At 39.7% G+C, this 12,538-nt stretch overlaps 1 protein-coding gene across 10 annotated transcripts in view; it reads left to right on the top strand.

The window, feature by feature from the left end:
• MCF2L (MCF.2 cell line derived transforming sequence like) overlaps window positions 1-12,538 on the top strand; it is a 148,186-nt gene that overhangs the window by 51,226 nt on the left and 84,422 nt on the right. Inside the window, exon 1 of one of the 10 annotated variants that reach the window (XM_056500214.1) lies at window positions 1,728-2,892. The exons of 7 other annotated variants lie outside the window; for them this stretch is intronic. In XM_056500214.1, the coding sequence (XP_056356189.1) occupies window positions 2,772-2,892 (121 nt within the window). In that variant the 5' untranslated portion in view covers window positions 1,728-2,771. Of the gene's footprint in view, window positions 1-1,727; window positions 2,893-7,021; window positions 7,156-12,538 lie in introns of those variants that run through there. 2 more of the 10 variants (XM_056500710.1, XM_056500381.1) reach the window with 2 other exon arrangements.

Here is a 12,538-nt window from a genome sequence, read left to right as displayed (position 1 = left end):
TGCTGTTTGGAAAACAGTGCATTACACCATCTGTTTCCTTCTGATTGCGCACTACCACAGCCATTGTTGTGATTAATTTCTTTGCTTCTAGGCACAAATTCGAGTGCTTGAAAGAAGATTAAAAGCTTGTTTGCAGACAGGGATGTAGCTAATGGCTAGATTTCACTAGGATTGTGTGTACTTACCAACTTTACAGTTTAAGTCATCAATCTTCTGCATGCATTTGGTATGTGAAGAAAGGAGAACGAACATCCTTTTTTTTTGTAATAATCCTCTACACAAATTTTTGAGGTTTTCACCATGTACCACTGGTGTCATCACACGCTGAAAACACCACTGGGACAAAGAGTCACTTTTCATAGAATCAGAGAATCATTTAGGTTGGAAAAGACCTTTAAGATCATCAAGTCCAACTGCTAAGCCAGCACTGGCAGGTCCACGACTAAACCATGTCCCTAAGTACCACATATATACCTTTTTAAATACCTGCAGAGATGGTGACTAAACCTTCCCTGTGCAGCCTGTCAAATATTTTTGTGAAGAAATATTTTCTGCTATTCAATCTAAACCTCCCTGGTGCAGCCTGAGGCAATTTTCTCTTATCCTATCTGCCTCATTTTCTAGTGAGGCTTGGCTGCTGAAAGAAGATGAGTAATCTCATCTTCATCCCACTTGATTTATCTGAACAGGTCCTCAGGTCATGAGGCTGATGTGGCCCAAAAGCCCCAAACAAGTAGTTATCCTGCCAGGTGGGAGGGAAGCCCTGCTGGCTGACAAATGGCCACAGACATCTCCTGGCCACACTTGGTGCCTCCACTGGGAATCTCAGCAAGGAACATGTTGCAGTGCTGTCTCTGCAGGTGTTGCTGTTGCCCTTTATCTGGCCAGAACCGCTGCTTTGTGCCCCCAGTGACAAGCAGCACAAGAAAATGCAGGTTTTTGCCTAATATGATGCAGTGTCTTCCCTCAGTTCCTCTTTTGTTCAATCCCTGAGTGTATAGTACAGTGGCAGTGTGTGCTGTGGTGGTGTTCCACCTCTGGGCTGCTCCTGTCCTTCCTTCCTGTGAATTTCTGGGTACTCAAATAAGCTTGAAAAGTCTTTGATATATAGCACAGCTGCAGTATGCAGTAGTCCATCTGCTTCATATAATGAATTTGCAAAATAAGTGATACTTGCATGAAACTCATCCATTCCTAATTTTTTCAAAAATATTTTTCTCGGTTGTCATATTTAAAGATTGTCACATTTGTCCATGATTTCATGTCAAAAGTTGAACCTCTTCCAGCTAGGACTGGAACAATTCTCCTCTGTTAACACAGTGTATGCAAATTAATACTTAGTAATAAGGTATTTAATATTTACTTCAGTGTGATTAATTAAAGATTGTCTCTTTGAATTTGCTTTCAGAGTAATAGATGATACATCATATTTGAAAACACTTCTTTAGAGTGATGTGCATAATGGTATATTTTTGGGTCGTGGAAGACCTGAGGCCATACAGGACATAGTTAAACTGAATTGAGAGGAAAATTTTGACTGCCAAGTAAAGCAGCATTATCAATTTCCTCTCCTGCACTGAGAGAGACAGGGGGAGCAGACAGTGTAGGGTTTCCTGATATGTTTTAAGAAAGCCTGGGATTCATTTCCCCTCCCTTCCTTCCTATTAGCTGTTTGTTAACTCCCAGGAAGACCCAGGTTTTTCTCGTAAGACCTCTCTGCTCACATGTTCTGGAAACTGCTCTGCCTTTGAAGGGCTCAGTCCTCCGTGCAGATACAGGGGGAGGAAGAGGAGTTGTGTTGGTGATGGGAGCCTAACTTTGGGCAAATGAACTGAAGAGGAGTTTCCAATTGGCAGCATTGTATCCACAATGGAATTTTCTTTTAATCTTCTGGCAAGAGCATAGCACTTGTCCCTGGAGGATGCCAGGTGCTTGAGACAAAATAGGAAATGCAGCAAGTGTCAGTGTGAGATTTCTGTCCTTGGAGTGCTGAGCTGTGAACTTACAAGCAAGACTAAAGTTAGAAGAGACGTTCAGCTTGCCTTTCTTCAGGAGAAACCTTGCAACAGCAACAGCTGAGCATCCCTCACGTTAAGGAGAAGGATGTGAAGAAGGAGTGGTTGATTGTACCTGCTATTGGGATGAGCACTGCTGCTGGATCTCCCTGTGCAGCTGGAGTGCATTGACAACCTGGGTGTTCTGTGGGGACTTCCCTTCATCCTAAGCAGCACACGGCTGTTAGCTTGGATATATTTATTTTGGATAAAACACTAAAAAAAACAGAGAGTTTTGCACTTTATTGTATTGTCTTAAAATGTCACTTGCTAGTCTGCCCTGCTTGTGTGAGGAGCTGTGGCTTCTTTTCTTGTGCTGATCACAGTGAAAGGAGACTGAAGCTGTGGCAAGATGTCCTGTCTGCTGGGTGCAGCATGCTAGGAACTGAGAGGGTGCTCCAGCTTCATGCAGAGAGCATCTTAATATTTACAGTCCATTAAGTGCAGCCAATCTTTCTTTTTCCTTTCCAGTGGAACTAGATACTGGCTCCTGAAGAAAAGCATATACAATACAAATAACTGCACTGCACCCTCTTCCCGGACTTTAACTCCGTCCTTTTTCATCATTTTTGGTATCATCTGAATTTAACAAAGAAATGTCACACTCTGTTGACATTTAAAAACAAATCAGAGTATTTTTCAGTGTGTTAGAAGAGAGTTATTCTAAAGAGGAGATCTTTGATTTCCTTTGCTGAATAGCTTGGTGAAGATTCACCCATGTCTCAACGCCGCCTTTTAAGGGAAGGACATGAAAGTCCTTTCAGGATCCTACAAAGATTCTTCCAAACCTCTCATGGCAGAAGGCACTCAAGAAATAACCCACATCAAATATGCTCTGGTGAGGTGAATGTGTATGTGATCCTATAGTGTGGTGTGTGTGTGTGTACAGAATGTTACAGCTAAGCTGGAGCAGCATGTGAGTTAAACATGAGCAGTAAGCAGCCTAGGATTTGTGTTTGTATTTCAACTTTTCTTTTTCTGAAAGTATACTCCTATAGGGTTCCAGCAACTGTTACTGCTAAAAACTACAAACCTTTATCAATGTTAGGTATTACTCATGATAATAACTTCTCTCTGTCACCAGTACCTGCTGGAGAAGAACATTATACTTTGTTTTTTCTTGCAGTATCTACAGTATCTAACATAGATTTGAAAGCTCTACATCAGCCCTCCTTTTATATTCTAGAAGAGCATTGCTTAAGTATTCCTCTCCTGAAAATTATACCTATTTATGCAGAAGAAAATATTTATAACTGTACTCAAAAAATCAAGAAGCCTCCAATCACATCTGTAATGTACTAAATTTAGGACTTGCCACCACTTACTCAGTCTCAAAATCTGTTTCATACAGTAGGTGTTAGTGTGACTGATAATTACATAATATTTGTTTAGTAAAGCTACATTTTGTTTCTCTTTTTCTCTGAAATAAGTTAACCCTAACTGGCCAAGACAAGCTGAAGTAGATTTTTCAGTAGTTAATTAAAAATTTCTTGTTTTTTTTTTTTTAATACACAAGGACCTATTATGATCTTTAAAAAAGGGAATTTTTAATTTCTTTTAAAATTAATTTGGAAATATACATCAACATAAATGAAGCTACCCTTGTTAAGTTTCAAGGCCTTTCAGTATTCCTTTTTTGATGTTGACATTTACTCTTAGAAAAAAAATTATGAAGAGAAAAATGCCTCTCTGGTGATTTGATTTATCTTACACCTTCATTTGTATTATGCTCACTGAGTCTTTTGTCACCTACGGTGTTTGGAATTAAAATGATAAAGTTTTTTTAGTTTTGTGTTTTTTGTTTTTTTTTAAATAACTTCTGAAATGAAAAGATTTCACCATTCCTGACTTACCAGTTCTGGGAATTTGTGAGGCCAAGATTTGGTACTTTTAGGAGTGCTTACTAGTAAATTACCAAAATATAACAATTAATTCTATTCAGCTGAGAGTAGAAAAAGTTTTGATGTAAATTGCTGTTAATAACAGTAAAGAAAAGTCAGGAAAAATTTGGTAGTATTTTAACCACATGGAATGCTCTCTTGCAAAGCAAAATAAAGCAAGGTCTCATCACATTTCAGTCTTACTTTCACATAGGATTCAAGTATCACTTGGTAGCACTCACTGCAGTCAAGTCCATAGTGTAGCCATGAAAGCCACTGCTTTCACCAAACATTTTATGATATTTATGTTTATAACAGTTTCAAGCACCTGCTAGCCATTCATTAATGGATTGGAGCTAATCAAAAGTATAGGTTAAGCATTGACTATATTGGAAAAAAATTTAATATACTGAACACATTTTAACAGATAATATTCCTAATTTTTGCCTAATTTCCTTTAGACCAAGATCCTTAATATAAATCTTGTAATGCTATGCAATCATGTCTTACATCTTCATTTCACTATTTAGAGGTGTGTGTATAGTCAGAAAATAGTATGTTTCTGTGGGAAGCTGTCTGTTCTGTCTCCCACCCATCTTTGTTATTATTCCAAAACTCTTTTTGATCATGTGGCAGCCTTTTCTGTTTGAAGTCTTCAAGTATGCAAAAATTCTGTTTCCTTTCCTTCCTGTTACCCATTTTATGTTGACAGTAGGAAAGCAATTACAGGTTTTAATGTTAACCTTGTACATGCAGTAAGAATTACTCCATTGTTTTGGTCCAAGCTGGTTTATGGCCTTTTGGACTGAAATGAGTTTTCCTGGTAGCAAACCTCAGCTTTCAGTGGCACTTGCAGACAAATGTTACACAGAAAGTGGATCAAAGTTGTAGATTGTGGAAAGGGAGAGCTATTCCAGCCTGGGAACATTTCTGTCCTGTAGCTGTGCTGGGTGAAATCACAATTTTGGCAGAATGTATTTCCAAAGTAAATGTGCTTGTGATTCTATGAGTCCCATGATGTATGCACATCTCTTCTCCTTGTGACAAAGTTGAGCTGCTCTGTCCTGTTGTCCCAAGTCTCACAAAGCTTTGTTGTCTTCATTAGCATCTCTGGAAATTGCTGAGAGCATGTTTGCTTTGCTGTCACTTCATCCTTTCCCTGCATGTTAAAATATTTAATATAGAATTTAGAAACCTTTAACTGAACAATAAATGTCCTAGTTCATATATTGATTTTGCATTACCTTATTTATTTTAACAAGGGAAGCTGGGCTGGCTTCCAGAGTCATCATACTTCATCAAATCCATCTCTGTTTTATTTTCATTTTAACAAAGCAGACTTTATTTACTTACAGCTTGTTGGCAGTTGGGTCTGTCCTCCTTGCCCTGATCTCCATTGTGCTGTTCTCTGCAGGTGTCTTTTACTCAGGGCAGGCTGTGTTGCCTGTATCCCCTCTCCCTGGCTGAGCCTGGCTCTGGTGGCACTTGCTCTTTGGAATGCAGACATTTGGGAGGACCAGGTGCCATGTGGTCCCTCCTGCCTGGACAGGCAGGGCCCAGGCTGGTACAGGGAGTGCTGTGAGACAGCACTGTGTTTTCTGAGTCCATCCCTGGCTCTGTGTGCTTCTGCATCTCTGACTGCAAGCAGGTAGGACAGCAGCTGTGGGTTTGTGGAGGATTTCAGCCCTGGGAAGCTGAGGCTCTGAGCTGTGTTTTTTGGGGACACCTGTCTCCCATCAGCAGGGGAGATTTTCCAAGGTGCTGTGGCCCTTTGAGATGAGCATCCCAGCACAGTGCTCACAGACCATGCTCTGAGATTCTCCCCCTTCTCATTTTCTCTGAGCAAATGGGAACAGTAGGTCAGAGCTGTAGAGAGCTGTAGAACGAGTCTGGCAAGTGGAGGTGCCAGAGACATCTGTCTTCAGTCTGTGCTGTGTGTGCTATGGATGGGGAGTATCCTGGGAGGCATCCTGCAGTCTGCATCTTTTCCCTCTGGATTCAGGTTGGTTTTCTGATGGATGACTGAAGCTGTGTGGTTCTAGCAGTGTGGTGGATGGGTGGCTGGGGACACTCTGTGTCACAGGGTCCTTCCAATCCCAAGAAGTTCTGTAAAAAGGTCCAGTGAGCAGCACTGGATACTGGAGTATCTCATACTAATAGGTTTCTGTATGGGTCAGACAGAGTTTGGTTAATCCATAACCTGAATAATCCAACACACAGAGTGAAGAAGAGTCTAGAGGAAAAGCACTTGTGCATCATGTGTGTCAGCCAAGGGGATGCAGATGTGGTACATCTTTTCCTGAAGCTGTATGAGTATTTCTGTTGGATATTTGGGCATTCTTGTAAGGGGAGAGGGAGTTAGATTACAGGCAGACTAGCAAAATGTGTGGATGCAGGAAATGTCAGACTGAACACACAAAAATAGCAGAAATATTTAAGTACCTGAAGGCTCCAGTGCAGCTAAATCCTGCCTGACATTTCTGGTCAGTGTTAAAGTCTGCCACCACAACTTTATTATTGTTAGTCCCCACACTAAATAGGTCCAGGTGTGTGAGGCTGTGTTTACTGTTGGATGCATTCATACCTTCATTTGCTGACTACATAAAGGTGTTTAAAATGGATTCATTTGAGATTTTGAGTTTCTGAGTTTGAGACTTTGACCTGTCCTGCTTGAAATGCTCTTGCACTTTCTTGATCAGAAAGGTGAAGAAAAGAGTTAGGTGTGAATCCATAGCAGAGGTGATAAACTGTACCTGTGAGTGAGCAGTTCAATATGACTAGTTCCAGATAGCATTGTGAATATCTGCATGAAAAACAGTTTTGGTTTGCCTTGTTAAAGCCTAGCATGAACAAAAATATGCTAAGGGCTTATGCATGTATATACTATATCAGACACTGGGTGTATCAGCAGTCTGTAAATATTCAGGGTGGGGTGGCGAGGGGAGAACACTATAATTAAAGAGATAATTACAAGAACAATTGCATTAGTGGGGGAAAATATATTTGTAAAGTCATCTTGTGCCACCTGTTGTATTTATGGAACAAAGTTCAGGTAACACAAAAGCTCTTACCTTCTTGGGGCAGTTTGTTCTGAGCAGGAGAAGGGAAAAGTGGTCCTCTTTCTTCTCTGATGATGAATCAGAGAGGAATTTCAGTAGCAGAAATGAAGAGTTATTATTTTTTCTCAGAATGGTGTTCATGGCTGGACTTTGTAGCACAGGGTAAGTTGGCTTAACTTATAATAACTCCTAGATCTTGTAAATGTAAACAGACCTGTGTAGTCTGCTAAGTCAGGGGTGTGTAAGGTGTGTAGCTTGGGGCTGTGCTCTTGGGAGTATTTTAAACATGTTTTATACATGCCAGAAAAACCCCATGTATTTCAAGAATCTTAATATAAACTTTGCTAGCTCATTGAAAATGCACACTGTTCATAGCAAACACATTATTGGAGAGTCTGAGTGGTAAATTTCAGTATTTGGTTTGTACTTAAAAACCCTTTTTCCAAAGGAAGTAAAACATCAGGTATTTTAGGATTTAAATTTTCATATAAAGTTTTTGTAGACCTTTTTTTTTTTTTCCTCAGGTAGCATTCCTCAAACTTATTATCATTTAATAACTGTGGTGTACATAATTGTTTTATTTGGCTCAGGCAAGTTACTTGGTGAAAAGTGAGCACATCAGCAAAACCAGTCACAACTGACATACTGTGAAGAAAGAAAAGGTCCCAAGCAGGATGTCCATCAAAAGTGAATTGTTTCTTCCCTGAAATAATTTTCAGAGTATCATAATAGAATTTAATAGGGATGTGTTCAGTATATGTTTTCTGATAAAGAGGTTATTACTATTCAGATACCAATTCAGCAACACTGGCAAATGTTTTTCTTCCTTCACTGAAGTGTTTGTATTGATCTGTCCTATAAATCTGAGGGACCTTAGCTTCATTTTTTTAAAACACTTTTTTCAGCCTCTTTTTTTCAAATTTTAAAATCTGAATTCTCTATGTTAAGAAGTAAGAATGAAGGAAATGCATTACTTGAGAAGTGTATTTTACAATACATTAAGATGCATGCTGTGATAAAAAGTAGAAATATCTAAAAAACATGACATCAGCAGATTTGTGAGATTAGTCCCACTCAAGATTCCTGAAATTACTTATTGTATCCTATTTTTTTGTGTTAAAAAAGTGATTTGAATAAAATTAAAACATTCTGAATTGAGCTGTTGTAAAAGTTACTATTTCAAAAATTTTGGTGCCTTAGTTCAGAGGAAGGAACATTACTTCTCCAGCTGTATGCATAATAAGGAATACATTTTGGGATACTGCTGCAGAGACCACCACTTTTAGTTTCCTGGATGATGATTGTTCGAAGGATACAAAGACTTTTAGGAGTCCCTCTGATGAGCAAGAGACAGGCACACAGGACTGGGGCAATGCCAGGCTGTTCCTTTAGGCTCCTCTGCCACAGGTCACACTGACTGAACTCCATGAGCCTGCTCACTTGGACCTCTTCAGCCTCTCTTCTTCCCTAAGATATTTTTGTTTGCTAAAACTCAAGCTGTCCTTGAGTTTTCTTACAGGGACCAGAGCTAAACTAAGGGTTGTTGTTGTTGTGTGATGTTAAGGGTTGCACATGTGAATGGAGGAAAAAAATGTGAAAAATAGTTCTCTTACTTTAGTACATGTAAAATGAATCCTCAGAAAACAAAATCTAACCGTGCCTTTGACTCTTGAAATGGGGGGAAAATGTCTCCCTAACCATTAGTGTTATTTGAAAAGCCCATTTGATTAGAGGGAGTAGCTATATACAACATTATACCATAATAGGCAGTGAGCTTGCAGGAATTTATATTTTTCCTGCTTTCATGACCACTAAAGAATATATGAAAAAAAGAACGTAATAGTGAAAGAAGGAACTTAGAGTTGCCTTGATCAGTAATCTGAGAGACTTTGTTCAATAATTTAGAGTAAAAATTACTTACTTTTCATATACTTTTGCTCTTCCTCACGGGGAATTGTCAACAAGTGGATATTTACTCTCTGGGCAGAGCCAGTCTGGGAGCCAGGATGTAGCTTTATTTACTCCCTTTATCTTCTTCATTGTTCTTCCAAGAAGTTGCCAAGCTCATGTGCTGTTGCAATCTGTTTAGTTCTGCTGAAGTCAGGCTTAGTAGGACAGTTTGCACTACTTCCTCTTACTGTGTAAGCTTACAGTGTTTAACAAAATCCCACATTATCTTCAAATTAACCTAGAGGTTAAGCCTACCTGAAAAGGTTGAACACACACAGCCTTGTGCTGAAGCAGCCTAAGCCCAAAGTATCCAAGTTTGTTGTAAGATTTCCAGCACTTCCTGGCTAAAGCTAGCTCTTGTATTTACTTATTTATTTTATCTTATTTTGGAGCCGTTACATCTTCTTCCAAAGCAGGAAGCGGATATCAGTGCAACTTTTATGTTTCATTTCTTGCTCAGTGATCTAAAAAACATCCCAAAAAAGATTTTATTTTAGTCAGCAGTTTGTCCATTTGTTTTTATTTGTTTCTTGCACTTGGACTGGAGTGTGGCATGAAACCCTCTGCAGTCTTGTTGGTTGGTGTTTTTTTCTGAAAATAATGGCCAAGTGCTGCTGACAGCTCTGGTTTCCACATGTACTTACTCTTCATTAGCATCTGTCAGCACTCTTTGGTGTCACTGTCTGTGAGTTTGTTGCCTTGCACACAATTTAGGGTGAAGGACCAGGCTCTTGAGTAAGTTCATTCTTTCCTTTTGGAGTGAGGCCAAAGAACTAACTGAAGGACCTGGGAATTTTCTGTAGGGGCTGCTCCTTTTCCCTTCTTACCCCCCAGGTGGAAAAAATGTGAGATTTTTCCAGCTACACTGTTTACAGCATTTAGCAAACCTCTGCCTCATCTAATTATTATCAGTCTTACCCTTCTTTGTAACTTGAAAGTTTCTAGTCAAGTCTGGAGCTTTTTTAAATAGAGGTCACAAAAAGTGAGTCCAGGGACCAAGTTAGACAAAGATCCTGAAGGGCTCAGTGGGAATGGCTTGTAGTTGTCTTTTAGTATGGAATTTTCTCCACCTAGCAAACCATAGCAGCTGGTTTGGGAGGGAGTGAAGCTGTAATTTCAGGTGAGAGCAGTTAGTCAAGAGTACAATCTTAAAAATTGTGTCCAGCACAATTCTCATGAAAATTTATCTTAGAGTTGTCTTTGATTACAACAGCTCTTGTGATGTGTGAACTACCTACAGTAATCTAAGCCTGGACAGGGCTATATTCTGAGGAGTTTCAGATGGACAAGCTTAACATAGTTGCTTAGTTGTGTTAGGGATGAGTAGTTCTCTGAATGATTCCTTCTCTTGATTTATTTCTCTGAAAAATCACTTTAGAAGTATGTGACATATACTTTATATGATCCTGTGGCAGAGAGCTAATGGAAGAACTCATTTGTCTGTATTTTGGCTTTTGGGGAAGGACCTACTTGCTTTTCAGGCTTTTATTTGAAGGAAAGATGCAATATATATAGCCTTTGTTTTTTTCTTCTTTCATGAAACACAAGCAACTTGTTTCATGCAGCAAGTCTGTGGCACAGAATACTCTCTAATTTCTAAAACATCACGATCAAGAAATAAATATTTTCTCTGCTTTAGCCAAACACATAATTCTTACCATCTTTGGTGGGTTCCAAAGGTGTATATGAGAAAGTGGATAGGGATCAATAAGTCAGTTGTTTTTAAAGAGAGGTAATATGTGAAATGAAGAATTCAAGATGTTGCCTCTATCCTTTTATATCAGAGAAACTTTACCTTTCTGATACTGTTTGTTATAGCTGCATTTTTGAAACCGAAACTCAAAACATGTCCTTCTGGAGAGAACACAGCTCTCCTTCAAGTTTCCTTTCAAACTCTCTATCTTCTACCATCCAGATCTCTAGTAGTGTCTTTAAACATTTTAACTTGACTGTGCAGGTGGGGCACAGGTAAGATTTGTGTCATCTACCATGATGGCTACAAAGACTGTTTGAGGACTCCAGGTGCAAGTGCAGGTGGTGTCTACTACTTCCAGTGTAAACTTTTCCCCTTTTGGTTGATAGCATTTGACCTTGATTCTTTCTCTGATTTTTTTCCCCCTGACTTCCAGCTATTGAAAATTATGTTCTTTGTCTGCAAGGTAAGTTGTGATAATAATTTTTGCAGATGTTGTCATTTGCCTTTAGAGAGTTATTTTAGGGCTTAATTATTTGGAAAAAAAAATAATTTCAAGATTCCAAGTTTTGGACTGTTCTGAGCTGGTTATCATGCTCCCAAGTATGAGTAATGTGCACCTCCAGCACAAAACCAATCTCTGCTGCTACATTCACTGAAAGCATTAAAGAAGGTTTGCTGATATCTTTGATATTAAAGCCTGAAAACATAAGAACTAAGTGGCTCCCAGTAAAGCCTGTTTCTTTGCCTTTGCCAAAAGAAGGACTTGGGGGGGGGTTGGCCAGCCCTTGAAATTTCTTTTCTATATTTAGTTGTCTAAATACAGATCAGACTGTATGCAGAGAACTTGAGTGTGTTGGAAAAATCTGTGATGAACTTTAGGTTTTGAGGTGTCAGGAGATTGTTTTGGGGATCATGTGCTTGGACTCAGGTAACAGCTTTCCCCCTATAGGTGCCTAAGCCACCATTTGGCAGTGTTTAGTCCCTAAACAGCCACAATTTGTCTGGAGTCTGTCTGGGGGTTTGAGGATAAAAGTTTGACAGTCACAGGAGCTGTGGATCCTCCACCCAGTGTTTCCACTATGGCATGCTTCCAGTGTGAAAAAGAGAAAAGGTATTCCCAAGCCCATCTTATCAGATGGGGTTTCAGCCATTTGCCCAGTTTCAGGTCACCTCAGTTTATCCCCTTCAGCATTACAAAGTAACCTAGCACATTTTTTGGGAACAAGGAGTCATAAACAGAGTAATAACAACTGTTTTCCACATTAGTTGCTTCCTCCTCTCGGTTACAAACCCCTATTATTATTATTATTGTTTACATTTAAACAATGGGAATGCTCTGTCCCCTCTCCCTGTCCCAGCACACTCCAGCATCAAACCCTTGTGGTCCACAGCACTTTTGTGGATGCTCTCTAGCACAGTCACAGTAGCTTGCTGCTGCCCTGAAATCTCCTCTGCAAACAATGGGCTTGTTCACTCTTAAATAGTTTGAATTTTTTAAAACAATTTCCTCTATGTGACCATGTTTATTTTAGAAAGGAAAAAACAGGGGCTGCTCTTGTAACCTGCAAAAGGCATCGGTGCTTGAGGGAGAGAAGACAAGTTTTAGAGCACAGTGCTGACAGCTGAGCAAATGAGGGGAGGCAATATGGTAAAAAACAATAATAGAAAACCAGAGAAAACGTGACAAAGTGGGCTTTGGGCTGCAGTGTGCCAGGTTGTGGAGTACACCAGAAATACACTGATTAGCTGCCAATCTCTGCTGTGTCATGGGAGGCAGTAACTTCAGTGGAGCTGCTGCCACAGGCAGGAACAGGCTTGCATTGGGTCTATTTCTCAGCATTTAGGCTTCAGGGGAAACTTTGCTTCCTGGTTTATAGCACGGTGCTTGATCTGAAGACC

This window comes from Oenanthe melanoleuca, chromosome 1 (genome assembly GCF_029582105.1).
Source record: "Oenanthe melanoleuca isolate GR-GAL-2019-014 chromosome 1, OMel1.0, whole genome shotgun sequence".
Classification (NCBI taxonomy): domain Eukaryota; kingdom Metazoa; phylum Chordata; class Aves; order Passeriformes; family Muscicapidae; genus Oenanthe; species Oenanthe melanoleuca.
This window is presented reverse-complemented; position numbering and strand designations above follow the sequence as displayed.